Source organism: Ursus maritimus, unplaced genomic scaffold (genome assembly GCF_017311325.1).
Source record: "Ursus maritimus isolate PB19 unplaced genomic scaffold, ASM1731132v1 scaffold_13, whole genome shotgun sequence".
NCBI classification, from domain to species: Eukaryota; Metazoa; Chordata; class Mammalia; order Carnivora; family Ursidae; genus Ursus; species Ursus maritimus.
Window position 1 is genome coordinate 1,462,753 of NW_024423675.1, and position 23,161 is coordinate 1,485,913.

Sequence of the window (23,161 nt, forward strand, 5' to 3'; positions counted from 1 at the left end):
TGTGGAGCCACTGATCTAATTACAAAGATGACCCTAGTTCTTACCTACACTGAATTTTGGTCAAGTGAGAGATTAAGGTGGCCAAGTAGGCAATTACAATACAGAGTAATAAGTGCTGTGATGGGTGAGGTCTCAGGTGCTAAGGAACTAACAGGCCGGAGGGTGAACTCCGTTGAGGAAGGTCGAGCAGCTTCTCAGAGGAAGTAGCATCTAACATGAAATGTCAAGGCTTAGGAATTATGCATATTTTTGGTTTCTGTTTCACTTGTTACCATATCGACTGCTTTGTTGTTTGTCTTTAGAGCAGATAATCTCTGTGAATATGTTTTTTTGTAAGCTTTTTGTTCTCGTCTTCGTTGATAACATTTGCAGGTTTGAGTTTTTGAATATTTTTAAAAGCTGATTAATGAAAATGTTTAAAACGTGAGAACTCATTATTTAGAGGATTTTTGCATTAGCCATGGATTGACCAGTTTCTCCTTATTGCCTGTCCTCAGTCAGACATTTATATAATCAGTACTTAACCAGGAATTATTGGCTTTCTGCATGATGAAGCAGAACACTCCATTGCCCTGCAGGATGATTGTTTTTAATGATTGCTAAATGATTCCCTTTCTGTCTTAGTTAAGGAAACTTTTTTTTTTTTATTACAACCCATAAAGCTTTTAACACATTAAGTAACACAAGCCTTTTTTGAATCATTTACCTGATGGTGATAAAAATCATTTAATCAGGGGCGCCTGGGTGGCACAGCAGTTAAGCGTCTGCCTTCGGCTCAGGGCGTGATCCCGGCGTTGTGGGATCGAGCCCCGCATCAGGCTCCTCCGCTATGAGCCTGCTTCTTCCTCTCCCACTCCCCCTGCTTGTGTTCCCTCTCTCGCTGGCTGTCTCTGTCCTGTCGAATAAATAAATAAAATCTTTAAAAAAAAATCATTTAATCAGGTTGGTTAAAGATAAATAGCTCTTTTTCAGCATTAATGTGACCTATCCTAATGTGCTTTTTCCTTTCTCTTAAATCTAGTGGGGTGGCTTTCACACTTTTTAATTCTGATATTTTCTTTTCAATTTTATTCTATTTCTTTTAAAGCTAAATGCTAAATGGAATCCGCCAGAATTCAAAAGCATTGTCACACTGTCTCCAGTTCCTCTCTTCTCATTCTCTTTTTAACTGATTTGGTTTTGCACTCTTATTAATAAACTACTTTGATCAAGGTCACTGGTGACCTTCATGTTCCTAAATCTGGTGGTCAGTTCTACGTCTTCATTTGTGTTCACCTGTTATCAGTATTAGCACAGTTTGTCAGTCCTTCCCTTAATGACTTTCAGGACCCGGACTCGGTTTTTCTCCTACCTGGAAGCATGCTCCTTCTCAGTCCTCTTTGATGGTTTCTCTTTTCCCTGCCACCTTAACTTTGCAGTGCACCAGGGCTTAGTTGAAAGCCCACTTTCTTCTGAGTGCCAGTCCGTTATTCCATGTACCTATTTAACGTCTCTGCTTGCATATCCAAAATACATCTCAAAGTTAACATGTTCGAAACTGAATGCCTGATCTTCCTCCCTCTAAACTTAGAATCTTCCAGTGGTCTTTTTATCCTTCTCTTTGTTGAAAGCCAACAACTTGGGTTCTGCCTTCAAAGTGTATCAAGGATCAAACCTCTTCTTGCCACGTTCCCTCACCGGTACCCCCACTGTCCAAGTCACTGTCCTCTCTCACCTGGAAAATTGCAGAAGGTTTCCCTGGCTTCCATACATGTTCCCCTACAGGTTTTTCTCAAAATAGCAGTCAGCACAACCCTTTTAAAAAAATACGTCACTCCTTTGCTCAGAACTCTCCATTAACGCCCCCTTTCACTCAGTAAAAGCCACAGTCTGTACAATGACCCCACATGATCTAGCCCTGCATTGCCTCTCTCTTACTTCATTTCATTTCTTACTACCTGTTCTCTCTTTGCACTTCAGCCACCTTGGCCTCCTTGTTCTTGAACATGCAGACACACTCAGTGTAGGACCTTTGCGTGCATTATTTTCTGTGCCAGATATTTATATGGCTAACTCTCTCACCTCCTTCACATATTTGATCAAATGTCACCTTCTCGATGAGGCCTAACAATCATTTTAAAATTGAAACCCAGCTACTCCTCCCCAAACTTCCCCCCCTTAATTCTACTCAATACTTTTTTGTAATACCAATTTTTAGCATATATATAGTAATATGAGGCAGTGAGATACTGTTTTTTGTCTGTGCCCTACCCCCTCACCCCCCACCCTTTGCTAGAATATAAGTTTCACGAAGACAGGGGTTTTTGTTTCACTGAGATGTATCCTAAATGCCAAGAACAGTGCCTGGTATGTACTGGGCATTTAATAAGTGTTCACTGAAGAAAGGGAGGGAGGGAGGGAAGGTCTTATGACTTACTGATTGTTGACACCCATTTTGAAAACTCAGTTTGAAAAATGCCGGTCTAGTGGCTAGACTCAATCCTTAATTTTCTATTTGGGGTACTAGTATATTTTAACAAACTTTCAGGGATGAATTAAAATTTTCATTTTTTAGTTTTTAGTTAGTTTTGTTCAGTTAGGTTTGGTTTGTCCAAAGTGCTTGTTGGAGTCATTCTAATGATAATGTAAATGAAAACAGTGCTTTTCTGATACTGCCATTTGTGTTCTATAACTTTGAAGTCCGTCATTTACTGTTAGCAGTTTGTCCTTTCAGATTTTTTTCCAGGCACAGACAGGTATTAAACCCCCATGTCAGCTTGGATTTTTGTGGACTTTGGTTGGTTTTTGCTGTGGTACTTACTTGTTTTGCACCTAATACTCTACCATGGACACTGTGTCTTAAGATGCAGTACATGGATGCCAAGCCAGACTTGGTTCAGATCAGTTTGGTAATTTGTCAGTTACCAGACTCTAGACAAGTTACTTAAGTTTTCTTTGTCTTCGTTTCCTCATTTCTTAACATGGGAATGATAATAGTAACCACATCATACAGTGTAGTAAAGGTCAAATGCCACCAAAGCTCATATAAATGTTAGCCATCATCACTAGCATTACGTCATTGTTTGTCACAGCTACATAATATCCCCTGTTTTGAAAATGTAATATTTTAATCAGTTCCTGGTTTGATGTGTATTTAGGTTCTCATTCTTCGCTGTTAAACAGTAGTCACCAAGAGTGAATGCTTTGGTACATTTGTATAATTATTTCCACAAAATAAATACATACATACAGACTCTCTGGGTCTAAACTAATAGTATTTTTCCAAGGTACACTTGTGCCAGCAGTCTATCAGTATTTGTTTCCCCACACTCTTGCTGATGCTAGATATTACCAGGCTTAAATAGCTTCATTTTCTTCTAGTATCTTACAATTGATGGACTAGTTCTTTCCCCAAACCCCATGTCGTAATCGCATTTTTATTCTATCTGAACTATATTGAGGTGTAGTAATCTCTTTTTCTCAAACTAGTTACTTCCAGTGCATCCCATGTCTTCCCCAGTGATTAGAAATGCTATGGGATTAAATTCCCATATATTCCTCAACCTCTTTATAGACTCTTACTCTCACTATTGCCTGATCATTCCTATAAAGTACCGTCTGATTTTAATCGCTGTATCTTACACCTTTTGATATCTTCATAGCCGTACTACACACACTTAAGTATATACAACATTGTTCCCCTTTTTAGGAACGATTATTTTTCCAGGTAAGTTTTAGAATCATTTTACTGGGTTTTAAACAAATACCCACTGGAATTTTGTTTCAAAAGTGTTAAAGGTATAGATTAATTTGGAATGAGTTTGTATCTGTACGGTATTGGGGGTAAAACTTAAAAATGTCCATTTATTCAGGGCTTTCATTTTTTTATGTGTCTTACATATTTGTTGTAAAGTATTTTGCTGTGTTTTCTGTAGTTTTTGTTACCATTTTGAACATGCTTTTTCCCCCATTACATAGTTTAATATAAGATGGATTACATGTACATGTAAGGCATTAACACAGGTGTATGTGTGTACATGTCTTCATCCACGCATCCTTCAACTCTTGAGTACTTACGCGGTTCTTTTAGATTTCCTAACCTTACAGTCACATCATATGCAAATAATAAATTTCATCTTCCTTTGTAATGTTTATACCACTCCTTTTTTCTTAATTTGTTGTAGCAGCTAGACTCTAGAATGATGTTAGGTAATAGTGATGATAGCAGGTATATGTTGATTCTGTGTATGTATAATTTAATTGAAAAAATTTAATTAATGGCTTTATTGTGTTGATCACATTATTAGCTCTAATTAGCCTTTCTTCAAGTCTTGTTTTATATTAAACCAGAGAGTACGATTTTGGAAATTGTAAGATCATTTGCTACTCTGGAAACTACAAGAACATCGTCTTTGGCTAATAATGAAAAGAGTAATAACTCTCTGAATTCTTAGAAGTTTACATCTGATGTGAAGGATCTACCCCGTCCAAGCAAATGCCACATTAAAGGTTATGACTATAAAGTTTGATTTCAAAATTATATGACATGCCATTTTTTCTAGCGCCCTGAAAGTGAGTAATAGGCTGGGCTTTGCCTACCTTGATACTCAGTTTTCTAAGCTGCAGACAGATGCTAGGTGTGGCTGCCTGAAGCCTGGGACACTAGTTCTCATGGTGCTGCCCGTGTGAATTCCACCTCACCTTCTGCCCCTCCCAGCAAGTCAGTGTCAGTGATTCCTTGGACCCAGGAAATGCTGATCTTGGCGATCTGAGTAGGGCTAAAGGTTAAGTGTAACAGATTGTTCAAGTGTATCTGACTTTGAGTTAACTCTTTTAATAGTTTAACTCCATCTGGGCAATGGAAGGGCAGACATCTTAAATAATTAATGGCAAATGTAATCAAGAATTAAATGTGTTGGCTTAGTTTTCTTTGACCTGTTAGTTGCCTTTCATCCCCCAGATAAAGATTACTTAATATTTTGGATAAATATTTTGTTGTTGTGAGAAGAGGAAGAGAAGATTTTATACGTTTTCTTAAAACTAGGCAAAAGTTTATTTTTGTCCACCCCTACCTACCAGTTTCCATATTTATTGGCCGTTTGACATTTTTTTAATTTTTAGGTTTGGGTTTAAATTTTAGTTTAAACCCAGCTTAATTTCTCAGTAGTCTTCGTCTACTTAGCTTTATATCTTTTAGCTAACTTAGTAATATTAATATTTTTCCCAGGCTTTTAATTATGAAAAATGTCAAACCTAAGTTGGTTATCTTGTAGAATGGTCCACATTCTGGATTTGTCTGAGTGTGCCTTCATGATTGATATAAGAACTTAAGATCATCTTAGTCTTCATTACTGAAGTCCCATTTGCTGAGAATAATTTTTATACTTGTGTCTTGGCACTTAATAATTACTAATATTGACCTGATTCCATTTCATTCTGTTACCGAATATGATCTTAGTGGAGAGATACTGTAAGTAATGGCTCTTGAGAACAGGATCCTAATTTTAGAAGATCTGTGTTCTCTCCATTTCTAACAAAGATTTCCTCTGTGGCTTTGAATGAGTTATACAACCATTCCACCTGTGCTATATCAAACACAGAGGATTGCTTACCTCTTAAAGTTTAGTGGATTTACTGACTGATGTTCATAAAGCCCATAGAAGATGTAAAGCATAGCTAAAATGACAATAGAGAAATGATTGTGATTTTTTTTTTTTAAATCCTTTCAAACAAGCTTTCATTTAGCCTACGTGTTGTATCCTCAGCAGACATTCTGTCTCATACTTAGATCTGAAGAAAAGGGCCACTAACCTTAAATGCCTGCTGGGTGGTAAGCACTGTGCTGGAGTCTCAAATGCGTCTTTTCACTTAATTAATTTTTAAGCCTCTATCTAACGTGTGAGATATGTGAATTCTTATTTCCATGTTATAGACAAGGAAACCAGCGGTCAGAGGGGTTTAGTAGCTTGTCTGTATTACAAACGTAGTGTACATGCCACCGTCAGGCTGTGAGTGCGGACCTCTGTACATCTTCTAAGTTGAGCTTCATCATGAGAACTTTTCTAAATACTTCTGAAATGTGTATGTTGAAGATCTCTTCCCCCAAATTTGGTAGCTACTAGTGAAGAATTTACACCATCTTCATCTGACCAGAAACATTTAGTATGCAGACAGTGTTTTTTAAGTGTATTACTTTTCCAGTTACAGTATATCTCCTGTCACTGATTCTGTTCTAGGATGTTGGCAAAGGATGAACTGATGACCATACTTCAGAAATGTTTCCAGGTTTTTAAGTTCTCTTCTGAAAAGCAGCTTGGGAGCACGGCAAAGAGAATAGAGGAGTTTTTGGCCCAGTTTCAGAGTCTTGATGGTGAGAATATAATATCTTGCCAATTCTACTGGCTATGAGAGTCATTTTGGTAAAATAACATGGAAGATCCCACTTTCTGATGTTTCAGAGATGAAGAGATAAGTAGTTCATGGTCAGTCAGCATACCAACCCTCAAAATATCAAATCTTGACCATCACAAATAAGACAAATGGTTCTCTTGCAGATTTGGCTTAAACAATGAAAATCATCAAATGGGCAGGAAAAAAAATTCTTCCCCCAGGTGGACAGTTTAGAGGACTTACCTTTTAAAAACAAAAAGGCAACAAAAAGAAATAAAAAAGATTGGAGAGAGTAGCAGGGCTTTGTAATTAAGGACTCTTTTTAGATGTTTTTTCTTAAGCATTTCATCAAGTTCTTTATAGATTTCAAAAACACTGCATAAATCATTTGTAAGCCTGAAAAATTAAGAGCCGTGAATCACTTTCACAGCACTGAGGCTCATTGGTATGCTGATTACCAAGACATGCATGAGGTTGGCTTTAATCGGATTTATAAAAGCTGGAATCTTGCAGTCCTAAATGAACTGAGGCAGCCTGCCATTCCCAGGGTTGGAGTGGTACAGTTTCCTTGATTTTGCCGGACTGCCGTGCCGCCATTTCTGTATGCTGAGTGCGGGTGTAGCCTGACTGTGTATAGGTGGCCACGTTCTGTGTTCTGACGCAGCCGGACTTCTGTGTTCTCACGGGGCACCGTGGACTGATACTGATCATTCGCTTTTCGTGGGCTCTTCTCACTCTTGTTGTAGCAATAAAGTATGGCATTCTTTAGGTAAGACAGAACGAATGTGCACCCTTTATTTCCCCCCGGTTAGGGAAATTGCAATTTGGGAGGTTGGGGGAAAGAGGCAGCTTGGTGTGTAAGCACATAGATGGGACATGGCATGGTGAAAATAGTTCCCTTGGAATGTCTGATCAGTCCTTTCTAGGATGTTTGGCAAGTAAGTGGTCTTTTGTCTTGAAAATCCTTTGGATTAAAGGAAACTGCTTTTGCTGAAATCCCTGCATATCTCTCCACAGCTGAATGCTAGGTACCTGATGAGTGCTTAGTCAGTGGAGATGAAGAGACAGTTCGCTTGCCTGGAGTGATATGAGCAGCCAGAATGAGGAAATGCAGTAGTAAGAGGGTAAAGGACTCAAAACTAGTGTAACAGCAATCACTGAGTTCAGTTACAAACAGACACTAAAGCCCGGGAAGAGATTGTAACTTGCTCTAGGTCCCCAGGGAGCCCGTGTTAGCGCCCAGGCTAGAGCCCGCTTCTCTTAAACCAGCCCATTGTTTTGTTTGGTTTTTCCCCTCTCATTCATAATTTAAATGCCCCTTAACTGTGGTCACTGGGACAGTGAGGGGACACCCTTAAAGACATAAATTAGGTAAAAGACTTAATATAAGTAAATTAGGTAAATTTCAATCTTTTACAAAATTGGACTCATTTTTATAAAATAAAACTTCAGATATTATAATAAATTAAGCTGGTGAAATAAATTCTGTGATGTGCTAAATAAAGGAATGCAGCTTTAGAAATGGGAAGGTTGGCGATTAAGATCATTAACGTTCGAAAGGTGAAGAATTTTACTAGTTGGAGCAAAACAGTGTCTTGAAGAAATACCTGTGTTTCTCTATTCTCAAAATGATACACTATTAATAATAAGTGAAATTAAACCCCCCCCCCCATTGGACAAGTACAAATATTTGACTATATGCTATTTCTGGTTCCTTAACAGTTAACTACATTTTATAGTCTGGGTTTAAAATTACATTTGGAGGGTTAAGTAAGTCAGAGTGTCATAGCAGATTTATTTTTAAGGCTCTGCTATGTGTTAATGGGACAAAAACTTTATTAGATATTTTAATCTTAAATTATATCTTTCTTGAACCAAAAATGATCCATAGTGAAGAAATGTATTGAGACCGGCACACATTCTGCGGCTGCGTCCTCTCGTCTTAGATTTAGTCCAAATACGCCATGGGAGCGTGAGGTTCCGAAAACCTGCCTTCGCTAGGACTGGGTTTTTAGAGCCTCGCACTCTCGGGAAGCACAACCACACCTTCTACCAGATTCGGTCTTCTGTTCCCTTTGCTAAACAACTGTGGTGCACTTTGTTTTAGTAGATGATATCGAACCTTTTACACACTGCATTTTTCCTACTCAAATAGCTTGTGTCAAAAAGAGTGAATTGGAAGGTTGAGGCCAGGTTTGCCAGGGTGTAGGTTTGTGTTGTTGACCGTCTTGGCATAATCAAAGGAATACAGTTTAAATTTGTTTGTTTTTAATGGCTGTTTATAACAGCACAAAGATTTGGAGCTTTTTGCTCTTGGCTTTGGGGCTGGTTTGTATGTTTGTACTTTGTTTTGCTTTCATTGTGGTCATGTTTTTAAAATCCAGTAGCTGGTTTTTTTGAAGCCATCTCTGCAGCGTAATTTATGTAATATTTATTGACCTTCAGCTTCCTGGAGAAATCATTTATTTGATGGAAACTTGGTCCCTTGCCACATTGAAAAAAAATAGATGAAACTTTATTTCCCTTGGAGTAGTAGAAATACTTGTTCTCTTTGACTTGAATGGATTTAACCTAGTTGCTGTATATTGGTTTTGCATTAAAAATTAGAAGCCAAAGAAGAAGAAGATACTTCTGGGTCACAGTCAAAGGGGCTTCAGAAGACAGACCTCTATCATCTTCAGAAGGTAACTTTTCCTTCCAGCTGCATCCTGGCACTCCTTGTTTTCAGAGCATGGTCTAGATTAGCTCTGCCCAAATGTTTTTGTTTTTATTTTTAAGCCACAACCGGGAACAAAGCAGGTTTTGTGACTCACTTATAAACTGAACATCCCGTTTATGTGATCCATTGCCGTCCTCATGCTGTATTTGCGAAGTCTGGAATTTACTAGCCAGCATAGGTGGAAACTGTTCCTTTAGCCTCAGAGAGAAAAAGAGAATCAGCTACTAGTAAGGAAAAACTGGGAACACTGTTGCAGAAAGGAATCTGATTATTTATCCTATGTATTTGTTTTTGTTTATCAAACAGAGAAATCCAAACGACCCTAGCCCATTAATTTTAGATACTTTTGATTTTTTTTTAATGCATATTCAGTAGAGACCAGAAACTGATCCACAGTATGTCCAACATAATCTTTTTCACATACTTCTAACTTTCGGATCTGGGTGGTCAAAGTAAAGGTCCTTCTTTGTATCATGATACCGAGTTATGATAAATGTAAACTTTCAACCAAAGCAAGACAGAACACATTGAATTTATTTTTCCCCTTACACTTTTAAGTCTTTCTCTTCATTGAAGTAGTAGGCACTCTACCATAACAGCAGTGAAGCGAGCTATCCTTTTTCTCCTTGCCTGAGAATCCACTTGATAAATATTTGAAGTAAGAGCACTTAGGAGAGATTCTAGACCTTAAAATAAATAAACAACCCATTTTGATCTGGTTCTTTCTCTACACATTCTGTGTATGGACCCAGGACTCCCTGTGAGGAATTTTCTGTTGCAGAATCACCAGAAAAAATATGTTCTTTCATCCATAGTCCTTACTGGAAATGAAGGAGTTAAGAAGAACAAGTAAGAAGCAGAGCAGGTTTGAAGTACTCAGAGAAAAAGTTGTCAGCTTCATTGACAGTCTGGTGAGGTGAGTCTGTTGCTCTTAAAAGCTAAAAATCAGGCTATTTTCCCAACACAACTGGGGTGACAGCTGTCCATAGCCAGTCCAGGACACTTTCTCCTAGATTAGGCTTTGTGCTTTCCAGGTGCCTCCATCCAGCTTAGAATTGTAATTTTGATTCATTTTTCATCCTTATTAAGATGTATTAAGATGTCTGATCAAATGACTAGTTCAGTCCTTTACTGCCAGTTCAAGAATACAAATTAAAATTTGATCTAGGCTGGAGTTGGGGTTGGGATGAGGGTGAAAACAAAGTGTTTTCCCCCTTTCTAGTAACAGAATGTTTGCACTGCACTTTATCCTTGCTCTGTCTTTGCTGGGAGTATGCTGGATCGGGCCACGCCCACAGGACAGAGCAGGCTAGCTGTAATGTCCTCTTTAACCAGAGTAAAGGACTTCTAACTCTAAAGAGTACCAGTGCAACTTATTATCAGCACTGAATTCATGTTGAGAAATGTGCTCCTAGTAATTTGGAAGTCCATTAGCCCTGCATGTATTTTAAGATGATTCCATTTTGGGAAACCCAAGTCATTCTAATTCACAGATTTCCCAAAAGCCAGTTTTATGTAGGTGTGTGAAATTACCCACCGAAAAGCTGCCTTTCAGGCAGTTAGGACATGCTATAGAAAAAACAAGAAATGTGAAAAATAAAATGATTTAGTAGTTAAAAAATAGGAAAAAAAACTTATTTATCATTACTTCTTCTGTTTTTTAACAGCAGTTCAAACAGGAGGCTAGGCATTGAATAAAATCAAGTACTGACTGAAAAGAACAGCTCAGTCACTGAAGACGGAGAGTAGTTTTCTGATAAATTACGTCTTCTTAAAAGTGAAAAGTTCCATTTTCCAGGACACTGGGAAGAGGGTAATTGTTCCTAATCATGGGGGAGAAATTACTAATGTCACGAAGGAGGTCCAGGTGATCAGCCAAGTGTGACAGAAGGAAGGTTAAAGTGAGAAGTGCATCCTGGACAAGTGACGCAGTACTGAACTGACCTTCTGGAGCTCATACAGTGACCCTTGCCCTGCTGGGCTTTCCTCTTCTGGTAGTGTCTTGCCCCAAGCATCTGGCTCCTTTCTTTTACCAACTTGTGACCATTGCTATTGCTGAAAAAAATTACAGTGTATTTTAGCATAATTTATAGGCCAAATGTCAGGTTCCTTTCTGAATTCCCAGAAATCCCAAATTGCAGGCTCTGAAATCTAACAACATTCCTTTTTGATCTTTGACCACGATCTTTGACCTAATTGAGTCTGACTTTTTACCTCTCAGAAAGTCTGACTTTCTGAGAAGTCACTGAAATAAAGGTGAGCATGACGGAGCTGTGTTGTGAAATCACAAAATTTTCCGTACCAGGATTTACTATCTTCATCAAGATTGACTATCTCAGGCAGGAAGAGATTAGGACTATAGCATGTTAGAGCCAAAAGAGACCTAAGGAGTCATGTGGCAGCTAAAACTCAGAAAGAAGCCAGGACTTAATGGAAAGTCGCACAGTCCTGGTCTGCTGGCATTCAGCAGAAGTCCCTCTCTGTCGCTCCATACTTTCTCCAGGGAGGCCACATCACCGGTGTTTGAACAGAGCTTGGAGTCCTGGAGAAAAGACATTAGTTAAAGATAAATATAAGCAGTAGACTCCAAGAGACAGAGTTCCCAGTTTACCATGAGCAGTTCTTGATGAAACTCCTGAGAATGGAGAATAAAAGTGCTACTTTCTACATTACTGTTTTTATCAAAATACAAGCTTCAACTTTGTAGCCCTTGTTGATACTAAGTGGTTCCTCCCCATTCCCTCAAAACCACCTCTCTTTCGTTCGGGAACTCTGATCTGAATCCAGAATGAGCACCATGCAGTGCTCTGGTGCTGGGCTCACGGCTTATTTCTTCTCACAGCAAGTAAGGTGCAGAAGTAGATTTCTGTGCTAATTTCCACATTTGCCGTTGGACAGAAATTATCATGTACGATGTTTTGTCACTTGTGGTGGTCAACTAATGTAGCAGCCCAGTGTGAACAAAATACAGGCAAATATTTTATTTTTGCCTCGGATGGAGGTTTTTTCGAGGATATCCAAAAAGGCCTTTTGCCTTGGGAATTACCTGAATTTCTAAACATTAAATATAAAGATGTTAAAAAGGGAGAAGAGTACAAATGTGAGATAATAATTTTTCTTGAAATTGACTCTGCTTGCTTTGTTTGATTTCCAGCCCTTATTATGTAGCAGGACTTCAACAGGGTCTTTTAATGAGTCATTGTAATGATTGGGGAGAAACAGCCTAAGGTTGGTGTAGGAAGAGTTTATGGTCAGAAATTACAAATGGGTAGGTAGCCGTCGAGGGAGGCAGTTGATGTTACAAAACCCGTGCCAGAGGCTACAGCTAAATTAACTTGAGTAAGAGGTTAGCAGTACTTAAGGTATAGAATGCTGATCCTTAGGGCCAAGTCAAAACCACATGCTTTGCAAATGGGTTTTTTTCTGCTTTACTCTGGGGACGGAGCCTTGGCATCTACAAGTGGAATGAGCACAGGGCCAGGAGTTCTCTTGAGATGGGAGGAGTGACATACATGGTTGATACCCTCTTCACTTCCTCTCTTCCTCAAAGCCACTGACCAAACAGGTGGAGCAAGTGTAGTGGGATTTTCTCCCGGGAGAAAGCCAGGACACCAGGAAGGAGGGTAATTTCCCTGTTGGCTGGGCAGAGGCAGCTGCTTTGTTCTGCCCGCACTTGGTGGGAAAAGGAGCTGACACAAATCCGTCATGTGGCCAAAATATTAAAGCCCAGTACAGGACTAAGCCCCTGAATCGTCATGAAGGCATGTGAGTTAACTACTTAAGTTAGTGACATACTACTCTTAGCTTTGGGTTGTGTTTGCCAAAGTTTCTCCCTTCCAGTTTGCTCCCCTCTACGCCACCCAAGAGTGATGTCACTGTCATGGCACAGGCAAGCTGATAGGTTCATTAGACACTGAAAGTGAACTTTTTAATGCTTTATTTCCTAAGTTAAGATTTCATTAAAATTAGGTTGTCATCTAACTCATAAATAGGAAAAAAAAAAGTTACGGTGGTTTGTTTAACGGAAATCTTAACAATGAATAATTTGCTTGTTTTCCAATATTCTGAAGCTAAAACTTAGCCTTTTCTGCCTTCTTAAAGTAAAATTTAATTCTAACATAGAAAAACCTTCCAGGTATCATTGCTGTGAAACGTATCAATTGAAACATTTTCTGTGATCCAAAAAGAATTTCCTAAATTCTTAATCCCAGGTCTAAGGCCTGTGTTTAAACATACTGTCGAGAGCTAAATGTTTGTTGTGGTAAGGGATGTGACTATCTCAGTTTTCTAAATAATTACTTTAAGGAAGTATTCATTAATACGGTAAGAAATTCTACCTTTAAGGTTTTGAGCAGAAATGTAGCTTAGGTACATTCGCTCCTAAACGTTTAAATCAGAACTGAAATATGGTTTCTTAAACTCGAATGAATATGCAAGCTTTAAACAATTACATTGGAAGAGGTACAGTTCTGACTGAACCTGTACTAACTTTGCTGTTTGGCTTTTGTTCCATCTGGTTGGTTTTGGTTGTTGATTTTGCTTTTTAAGTTAATTGCTCAGTCTTCCACAGAGGACTGACAAAACTCTTATACTGAAAATAAACCTGTGCTTATGTAAAAGCGGATACGTCACTTGGGCTGTTTCAGAGACTACCTTCTGCCTCCAGAGACACAGCCTCTGCACGAGGTGGTGTACTTCAGTGCTGCCCACACCCTGCGCGAACACCTGAACGCTGCTCCAAGAATCGCCCTCCACACTGCGCTCAACAACCCTTATTATTACCTCAAGGTAAAAAGCAGATTTAGACCCCAGGCTTTATTTACCACAAAAATACTGTAAATTTGCAGTCCTGAGTAGTGGGGGAGTTGGTAGTGCAGGATTATACCTCTTCCAGGTTTTTAAAAAAATTTTTTAGACTCCATAAAAACCTATGAAGAATGTTCCAGTGTACCATTTCCTATTCCAAAATAGCACTCAGGCTAGCATGTTGAGCATTGCAAGAGAGTACTGAGTAGGAACATATAAATCAATGGTTTTCAGTGATGGTGGTAGTGGAGAGCTTGAATAATTTCATATTTAAAGCACAAAGTATTTTTATTATATAAACCACAAATTAAAATTCTTCTCTTTAATGGTAGGTCACAGAAGAGATCTGGTATGGTTTTAGGAGTCTTTGGGAGATTTAGTACAATCTCTGTGTGTATTTATGTGTGAGATACTTTCTCAGTAAGAACCGTGGGTTTCGAATAAATTAAACACTGATTGTTGCGGTGCCTGGGTGGGTCAGTCAGTGAAGCGTCAACTCTTGGTTTCCTCTCTGGTCGTGATCTCAGCGTTGTGAGATTGAGCCCTGTGTTGGGCTCCACTCTCAGTCCAGAGTCTCCTTGAGGATTTCTCTCCTCCCTCTGCCCTCTGCCCCCCCCCCCCTAATTGTCTTTGTAGGGGTTAGTTAGGCTCTGCAGCGTTTGACAACATAGTCTTTTCTTGGAGAGCTAACTTACAGCCCTGGTAGTGATGTGTTGGTATTAATAGAGTGTAATTATTGCTATAATTACAAATGTTGCAAGTGGCATTTTACTGAAAATCCCCAAGGAAGTCCATAAATTTTTTATGGAAACCAGAAATGCAGTAATTTCTCAGTAATTGATAATGTATGATTCTAATGAAAAAAGAAGTAATTTGATTAAAATGAAAAATACGCTTTTCTTCTGATCCTGAGTATTCTTCTAGTGACTAGGAGCTAAGGGGATTATGATGAAGACCTAATTCTAAACAAGAACTAGGTAACTGCTGGGGAGTAAATGCAACTCACTAAATAAAGGAAACCAAAGACTCCACTTACTGGCTTACTAAATTTAGTTTGGGGGTTCATTAATGTCTGCTTTTGTTCCTAATCATTTCTAAAAAGTAGTCATCTTAGTTTACTATTGTTTTTAGAATGAAGCACTGAAAAGTGAAGAAGGCTGCATTCCAAATGTCGCCCCGGACATCTGCATCGCATATAAACTGCACCTAGAGTGTAGCAGGCTGATCAACCTTGTGGACTGGTCCGAGGTAGGTCATGGGGAACAGAGCAAGCTATTTGTCTAACCATCTATGACAGTTCTCTTAGGGTCTTTATACTTTTGGGACTTTGGAACTCATCTTTCTTTTTTTTTTTTAATGCCCTGTTCTTTTGTTTGGAAAGCATAAATGACCTCATACTGTAAAATCTCCTCCAGAAAAGCAGCTAATTGCTCAACAGTCTCACTCCACGTCCCTTGCACTGATTCCACACCTCGACCAAGCCAGTTCTGTGTTCATGCCAGGTCAAAATATGTGATCTAACCCCACCGTTAACAGTGAGCGAAAGCTAAACAGTGCACGTTTGTTGTTTTCCCGCTAAATAAAAGTGATTATTAACTAGCATTTCCTTTATCACAAAAAAGAAAAAAAATACTGGAATAACTATACAACAGATTTAGCAATCAGAAAGTACAAGGAATACATGGCAAGGCAATGGAAGACTAGTTACTAAGATAGTGTCTTTCCATACTCAGAAGGGTATTACAAAGTTAACTCTGTTGAAGGCCTTACTTAACAGATGTCACCATTTAAAAATATGCATAATTGGCACCTTAAAAGAAGAGAAGTTTTGAGAATATGAAATTTGGTGTAATATTTTTAAAATGTGCCCCTATCAGCGGCAGCAGTGCTTGACCTGGCTTTGTACAGTCATCAAGTGCAATAAAAAGTATTGGCAATGGTAGAGATTTTTATTTTCTTCTGTCTTGTCTCTCAAAAGGCTTTTGCAACAGTTGTGACAGCTGCTGAAAAAATGGATGCAAATTTTATAACCTCAGAAGAAAGGAATGAAATTATCCAGTATCCTTTTAACAAACCAGTTTTGTAATGTCCAAGTATACATAGAGTATAAGTTTATAGTTTCTCTAGACCTACAACGGAGATTTATAAAGACGTTTTCCAAACAACCTTATTGTTAATATTAACCATACCATCCCGGAATAACTTGTTTCTAAGTATCTATTCTGAATTTAATCTAAAATGAGACCAAATGTAAAATATTTGGTCTAAAACTTCTACTTAGGTCATGCTCCAGAATTCAGCAAAAATGTCCAAAAACTGTCATTTTTGTAATTCTCTATTTTTCTGTGATTATATACTTATAGAAATTGAAGGGGAAGCAATTTTTATAGTGTATGAAAAATTAGAATTAGGTAAGCATTAGGTACTTTACCATTCATGTCTTAATGAAAGTGGATTCTAATTACATTTGATGTTTTCCAGTAAAGGCTATAGTTTCATTTAGCATATGTATCTGAACTGTACTGCAGTTTAGCAAGTGATGTTTTAACATTGAGATTTTAACCTCTTTTTGTCGAAAAATGTAATGTGGTGAATTTCCTTAGCCATAGCTTCCAGTGCTCGGTTTATTAGAGCTGTTTCTGAACTAGAACTTTTAGGATTTATAAAACCTACCAAACAGAAGACTGACCATGTGGCAAGGCTAACATGGGGAGGCTGCTAGAAAGCCGGTGAATGAAGCCAGAAGTTACCACATTAAGCTTAAGAGAAAAAGGAGACCAGTCATATTTACATACCACCAGAAGACTGTTGGTGAGAAATGTGTAATCCTTGTGTGGTGTCTGATCAGAAAGTAGACTGTTAACCCCAAAGGGGAATATATCAAAACACCTTTCGAATACTTTAGAACCCAACAAATGACATGCTTACATTGTAACTAAAACTTCTCCACATTATCACTGTTACTTTCATAGTCATTACTAAATTATAAATACATTGTTCTTGAGCACACACAGTTTACAATGATAATAAATTCCTTTATCCAGGAGTATAAATGTGTTAGTTGATTTAGTTTCTTGGACTGGCATTCCTCACTTTAGTAAATTGTATAGTAAGATAAATATCCTGAAGGTTGATTTCTCCTAATGACTATATAGGTTCTAAAACTGCCTCTGCTGCCCCATTTTTTTTAGTCTAAAAACTTAAAAAATCCCAAGCTCTTGGTTACACTTAAAGGCAGTAAATATTCTACTTTAGGATGACCTGTCGTGGAGTTGTAGAGCCTCTAAGACCTTTGCAAATCAAATCTCAATCTTACAAAATCCAGCTGAGGAAAAAGTAAAACCCAAACGAAACGACATCTGGATGGATCTCTTCCATGACAAGAACTCATCAAGACAATGAAACAAAGATACCCGCAAGTTCATTATTTAATGTTCTACTCCCATGAGAATTCTGGGACATATCTTTAAGAGTATTCACTAACTTACAAAAATTACCATGCAAATATGACCACGAGGAAAACATCCAAATTCAGTAAAAACTATCTTGGGTCACAAACATTAGTGCTGTGAAATTGTAGGCCTTTTTTGTGTGTGCTTTGAAGACAAATTTGATGTATAATTATTTTAAAATTTTTATAAAGAAATTGATAGCTTAAACCTCAATTCTGGAGTGTGAAGAATGTATCATATAGTATAGAGTATCTTTGTTCCATGATGGGCTGAGGTGACATTAATGGGTAACTGCTGCCTTCCCCCTCTTCCTGCTGCAAAAACTTAAAAAATGTTAAATTCACTATATCCCAAAAACAAATTGTCAGAATGTTGCCAGGCTCAAAAAGAAATGGAAATTTGAAGGTACCAAATACAAAGAACTGCATGCCAGAACAGAAAGCATCTAGCCCGGTAGAGCTTTGAGAAAGACAATTACCAGAAAGCATTACTCTGAGATGACTGTCTTCTCATCTTCATCTAGAAGACGCCAGGGTTTCTTACGGAGTAATAAACACATGTACATAGGTGCACAGAGCTGTCAACTTGGAAATAAGGAATTTATGAGATGCAAACACAAACATCAACACGATATGGGAAGAAACTGGACAAATCGAGGCTTTTGACACTTTGGAATCCACGTGTTAAAGGCAGAGCCTCTGCCAAATGGGTGTGTTTGGAGCAGAGACTCCATTTCTGTTCTGTGAGGTCTCCATGACTCACCTTCATGGCAGCTAGCTCTGTATTTTTTTCAATATTCTATAGTCCTTCCCCTGTAGTCAAGTGTACTGTCATGTTTCATTTTTGATAACAGTTGGTAAAATCTAAGGAAAGAATGTATGAATGATTTTGAGCATTTTCCACCTGTTGCCTTATTTAAGTGAGGCAGTCAGCAATGGGAAAGGTTCTCCAATATTCTGTGCTTGTTAATGTGAAGACACCATCAATACGTACAACAATGGGATTTCTTCCAGCTTTCCAATGGTGCCAATGAGTAATATGAATTTCAACAAGACTCATACAGCAAAATGCTTACACAGTTAGATACAGAGGAACTGGCCTCATCCAGACCAGATTTACCTCTGAGGCACCCTGAGTAGTAGTAGCCTGTTGGGCACTTAGTTGAATTCATGCTACCTAAATGCCTATCATATAGTGAACCACTTTTTCTTACTACCATAAAGATTAGGTAAGAGTAGCAGGATGGAAACTGTTGTGTTTTTATAGTGAATACCCAAAACTATAAAATTAAAGCTCATGAAGCTCATTTGTTGTGATCATTATGGAGCACAAACCCCTCAAAGCCAGCCCTTTTAAATGTCACCTCAATTCTGTGTCTGTTTCTTAATACGGTAAAACCTCATCCAAAATACTTTACAAATGGGATATTCTGATTCACCGAATCTTTGTTCAATGAAATACTAATCTGCAAACTCTGAAGTAGTTTGAAATTCATTCAAAAACTACTTACAGCCATACCATGCTCCAGGCACTGTGATACTTCCGTGAATGAAGATCTTTGCCCTCATTGCATTCTAGCAGAGGGAGCAGAACAGATAACTATATAGTATGTTACAGAAAAAAACAAAAAACCCCACCAAAAACTAGGCTACCATGCTGCAGTTTTAAACAGTGGTCACAGCAGGGCTCATTGAGATGAGTTTTTGAACAACACAAAAGTTGGTAAAAGAATTACCCATGAAGTTTTATAGAAGTGCACTGAAGGTAAGAGAACAGGAGTAACAAAGGTCTTTAGGCAGGAGTATGCGAGCTACATGGGAGATCCGCAGAGGTGGCCAGTGTGGGGTAGGCAGGGTGAGCAGGTGAGAGACTACAATGAAATAAGGTGGGGTGGAGTACAGGTAATTTAGGGCCCCGGAGACCACTGTAAAGTCTTAGATTTTTACTTAGGAAGCTCTCTAAGTAAAAGACTTAGACCTTTACACAATCACTCTGCTATGAGAAAACTGGGATAGAGTGGTGAGACACAGATGAAACAAAGACCAGTTAGGCAATCACTGAATAATCTAAGACATAGTAAAGAGGGTGAGACTTCAGATGGAACCAAGATTAGATGGACTGTTCTTTGGCTGAGAAACTAGAAGAGAGATGCCATTAACTGATTGGGTTGATCAGGAGGGACCGTTTAAGAGGCGGAATAAGTTTGGTTTTAGACCAAAGTTTTGAGAATTCTATCAGATATCCAAGTGGAAATGTCTCCATAGAGAGGTGAATATAATCTTATGTCTCCAGGATTAGATGTGATCACCAGACTTGAATATGAACAGAGGCAAGGAGCCCAAGGTCAAACTCTGGGCCATATGTATGTTTTAACACTTGGAAAAATGGGTAGCAGGGAAAAGGGAAAAAAAGACAGTTATATAGAAGAACCAGATCAAGAAGCAGCAGCCAATAAATTGGGAGGAAAATCAGGCAAGTGTGGTATCTTGCAAGCCAACTGAAGAGTGTTTCAAGGTCGTATGTTGATTAGATTTAGCAACATGGAAATCATTGGTGGTTAATAAGAGTAGTGGAGAAATGTCTGATAGGGAATATGTATCAGATGACCTACCAAATGTCCTGTGAAAGCCATACACTGCGTGATGTAAATGAAGACCACAGCATCATCTTGTGCTCTTGCACAAAAAGTTTAAATAAAAACAGCAGACCTAACTTTCAGTTATTACAGGGAGTGCAAAGTGATCTAAAAGGTTAAATTCATGACATCACAAACATTCAAATAACAGGTCTAGCTGTTTCAGAAAGTCACAATCTTGATTGAATCCTGCTTTAGGGAGAAAAAAAGCTACAAGTGACATTTGGGGAACAAATGGGAAAATCTAATATGGACCGGATATTAGGTATTTTAAGTGAAATAATGGTATCACAAGAGAACTACCTTATCTTGAGGAGATTAATCATGTATGTTCTTTGGAAGTTAAAAATACACGTGAAACAAATATGGCAAAACAGTTTTTCACTTTAAGTGGATCACTAGACTGTTCTTTTAGCTTTTCTGACTTTTTTCCTTACAGAAGATGGTGAAAAGTGGCAAGGAGGAAGATTAGAAAATTCTTGACTTTTGCTATAAAGGTTATAGAGCAGAAAAATAGAGTAATAACTAGACAAGGGATCACAGGATCAAGAGTTTTTTTGTTTTTGTTTTTAAGACTTAGAGTGAGCACAGGGAGGGGCAGAGTAACAGGGAGAGGGAAACTCTAGCAGACTCCTCTCTGAGCTCAGAGTCTGACTCGGGGCTTGATGTCAAGACCCCAAGATCATGACCTGAGCTGAAACCAAGACGCTTAACCAACTGTACCACCCAGGGACCCCTCAAGAGATTTTTTAATAGCATGTTTACTGTGATTTGGGGAATGATCTAGTAGAAAATGGATACCGTACAGAGAAGACACTGTCTTTGAAAGAGATGGGCTTGGATCTAATGCTCCCTACCTAGGGCAAGTGCAGGAGCAGGGAATTGCAGAGCCATGTCTAGGAATAGAGAAGGGACAGGCTATTAGGTGCTTTAGCAGAGTATTTGCTTATTAACACCAGTTACTGAAGTCAGGGATTAAAGAATTCCCAAATAAGACAAAGACAATTATTTCCAACCTTGGCTGCTTGGATCACCTAAACAGATTCCAGTAGTCCTCCCCTCCCCACAACCTTCTAAAGCAGTCTAGGGGTTGGAACCTGGGAATCTTCCCTAAAAGCTCTCCAGTTAGTTAATATTGCTGATGCAATTAATGTCTCATTTATGTTTACCATTTTCTTTAGAGAGAAGTTCTTGCCATAGGCCAAAGATAACTTTGATATTCTAAATTTCCAAAATCTATTCTTCTCAGATTTTTGAGCAAAAATAGGCATAGGCAAAGAATTATACCTGGTGATATGCCCTTGTTAATCAGGGATTTACCGAATACTTTATAGCAACCTAAGTGTAGTACCATACCAGTATTGGCTTTTACTAAAAGAATGATTGATTGTTAGCACATGTAATCCTGTAGCTGTTTCTCTCTTAAAAAGCAATTTCAGGGATCTCTGGGAATTCAGAATTCCTAGGTAGTTAATATGATCTTTCTTATTGAGGTCAACTGTGGTTGGTATTTGGACTAGAGTATTAAACTACTGGGTCCCTCTAATTACAACTAAATCCAAGAAGTTGCCTACATTTTTTATTTTCTGGCATTACCTCACATAACTACCAAAAATCAGTAAGTAGCCTATAAGCTAGGACTTTTTGGTGAGGTAATAAGCAGAAATTTGGCTGTGGAGGAAATTTTATTCTTGATCCAACCTGAATCTAGAATTAAAACTATATTATTTGTGGCTCCATTCAGATTGCTGACTTTCCTTTTAGTATATCTTGCCTTCCAAAGTTTAAAAAAAGAGCTTTTTTAGAAATTTAAATCATGAAAACTCACACATGCTGACTTAAGAGTGGTGGTCATTTTGATCTTACTTGGGTTAAGAAGGGATAAAATGTATTTACATTCACTCTACTTCCACTCCTCCATATTCAACTGCCTGCATTCTCCTCGAAATCCCAATATACCAGTGGTTCTTGGCTGGGGACTGTTTTCTTCCTCAGCCCCGAACACTGGCAGTCTATCTGGAAGTACATTTTTGGTTGTTACAGGTTGGGGGGTGCTACTGGCATCTAGTGGTAGAGGCCAGAGATGCTGCTAAACACCCTATAATGCACAGAACTCCCACAGCAGTGATCTGGCCCAAACTGTCAGTAGTGCTGAGGTTGAGAATCTCAGTCCATTAAAACTAGGTAGAATTATCCACCTTACTTATGGTTACCTTGCACTATACCAATGTTTCTCAAGCACTTAATGGGCACATGAATTATCTGAGGATCTTGTGAAAGCCCTCAAGCCCTGGCCTTGTTCAAACAAAGAATTGGTGAGGTATAATCACCAAAATCAAAAAGGCAAAAAAACCCTTTTTCTTCCACTAATTAGGTCAATTATAAATATATATGCCCCAGTACATTTATGATTGGCTTAATTAGTGGAAATATGCTAAAAGAATTCAACAAAAGAAATCACTGAAGCATTTTTTGCTCACTTCATTATAACAAAGCTATGTTTGGAAAGGGAATTAAGTGTGCTGAATCATGCTTTCATCTATCATCCTGTAAAAAAAAAAAAAACTTGGATTATACTGCTATCTTGGAGGTAAAAATTCTATAGCTGTTAAAACTGATTTATTCTGTAACATTCTATCATGCAGTCAGTTATAAGCAATTTGGAATCAGAACTCAGTTTTTGAAAATAGCACTCACATCTTAGATTATTTGGTATATGAAAAGATTTTTAAATCTTATTAGAAAATTAACTTCATTGATTCCTGGAAAATGCTTACATTTAAAACACTGGCTTTATTCAAATACTACCCATCTGTACATGAAAGCAGATTAGAAGTAAATGTTTTATTCTTCCAACTATATTCCAGTACTACAAGGGCAGTAAAACAATGACACACTGGGGGAAAAATGCAGCAATAAACATTTGTTAAAAAGACAGAATAAATAAAAACTACCAAAAAAAAAGAAAAGAAAAAAAAGAAAACTTAAGAAAAAAAAATCCTAGAAACCCTTTCTGAAACCCCAAGAAGTCCTGGAATACGGAAATGCCCTCCCTCCTTCACTATTTCACAGGAAGCACTGCAGGCTATTTGCTTAATAATGTCCTGGGATTACATTCTAAATTATTAATAACTGGTTACAGCTTGGTTGTAGTGCACAATTAAAATCACACTAACTTCA

The 23,161-nt window shown here is 38.2% G+C and overlaps 1 protein-coding gene across 5 annotated transcripts in view; it reads left to right on the top strand.

Moving 5' to 3' along the window:
• Nucleotides 1-23,161, top strand: part of ORC3 (origin recognition complex subunit 3) — a 68,480-nt gene that overhangs the window by 40,533 nt on the left and 4,786 nt on the right. For 2 of the 5 annotated variants that reach the window (XM_008687456.2, XM_040627528.1), the window contains exons 14-20: nucleotides 6,216-6,349; nucleotides 8,977-9,053; nucleotides 9,904-10,004; nucleotides 13,735-13,876; nucleotides 15,026-15,142; nucleotides 15,873-15,952; nucleotides 16,511-16,940. In XM_008687456.2, the coding sequence (XP_008685678.1) occupies nucleotides 6,216-6,349; nucleotides 8,977-9,053; nucleotides 9,904-10,004; nucleotides 13,735-13,876; nucleotides 15,026-15,142; nucleotides 15,873-15,952; nucleotides 16,511-16,616 (757 nt within the window). In that variant the 3' untranslated portion in view covers nucleotides 16,617-16,940. Of the gene's footprint in view, nucleotides 1-6,215; nucleotides 6,350-8,976; nucleotides 9,054-9,903; nucleotides 10,005-13,734; nucleotides 13,877-15,025; nucleotides 15,143-15,872; nucleotides 15,953-16,510; nucleotides 16,941-17,149; nucleotides 22,946-23,161 lie in introns of those variants that run through there. The other 3 variants (XR_567639.2, XR_567637.2, XM_008687470.2) reach the window with 3 other exon arrangements.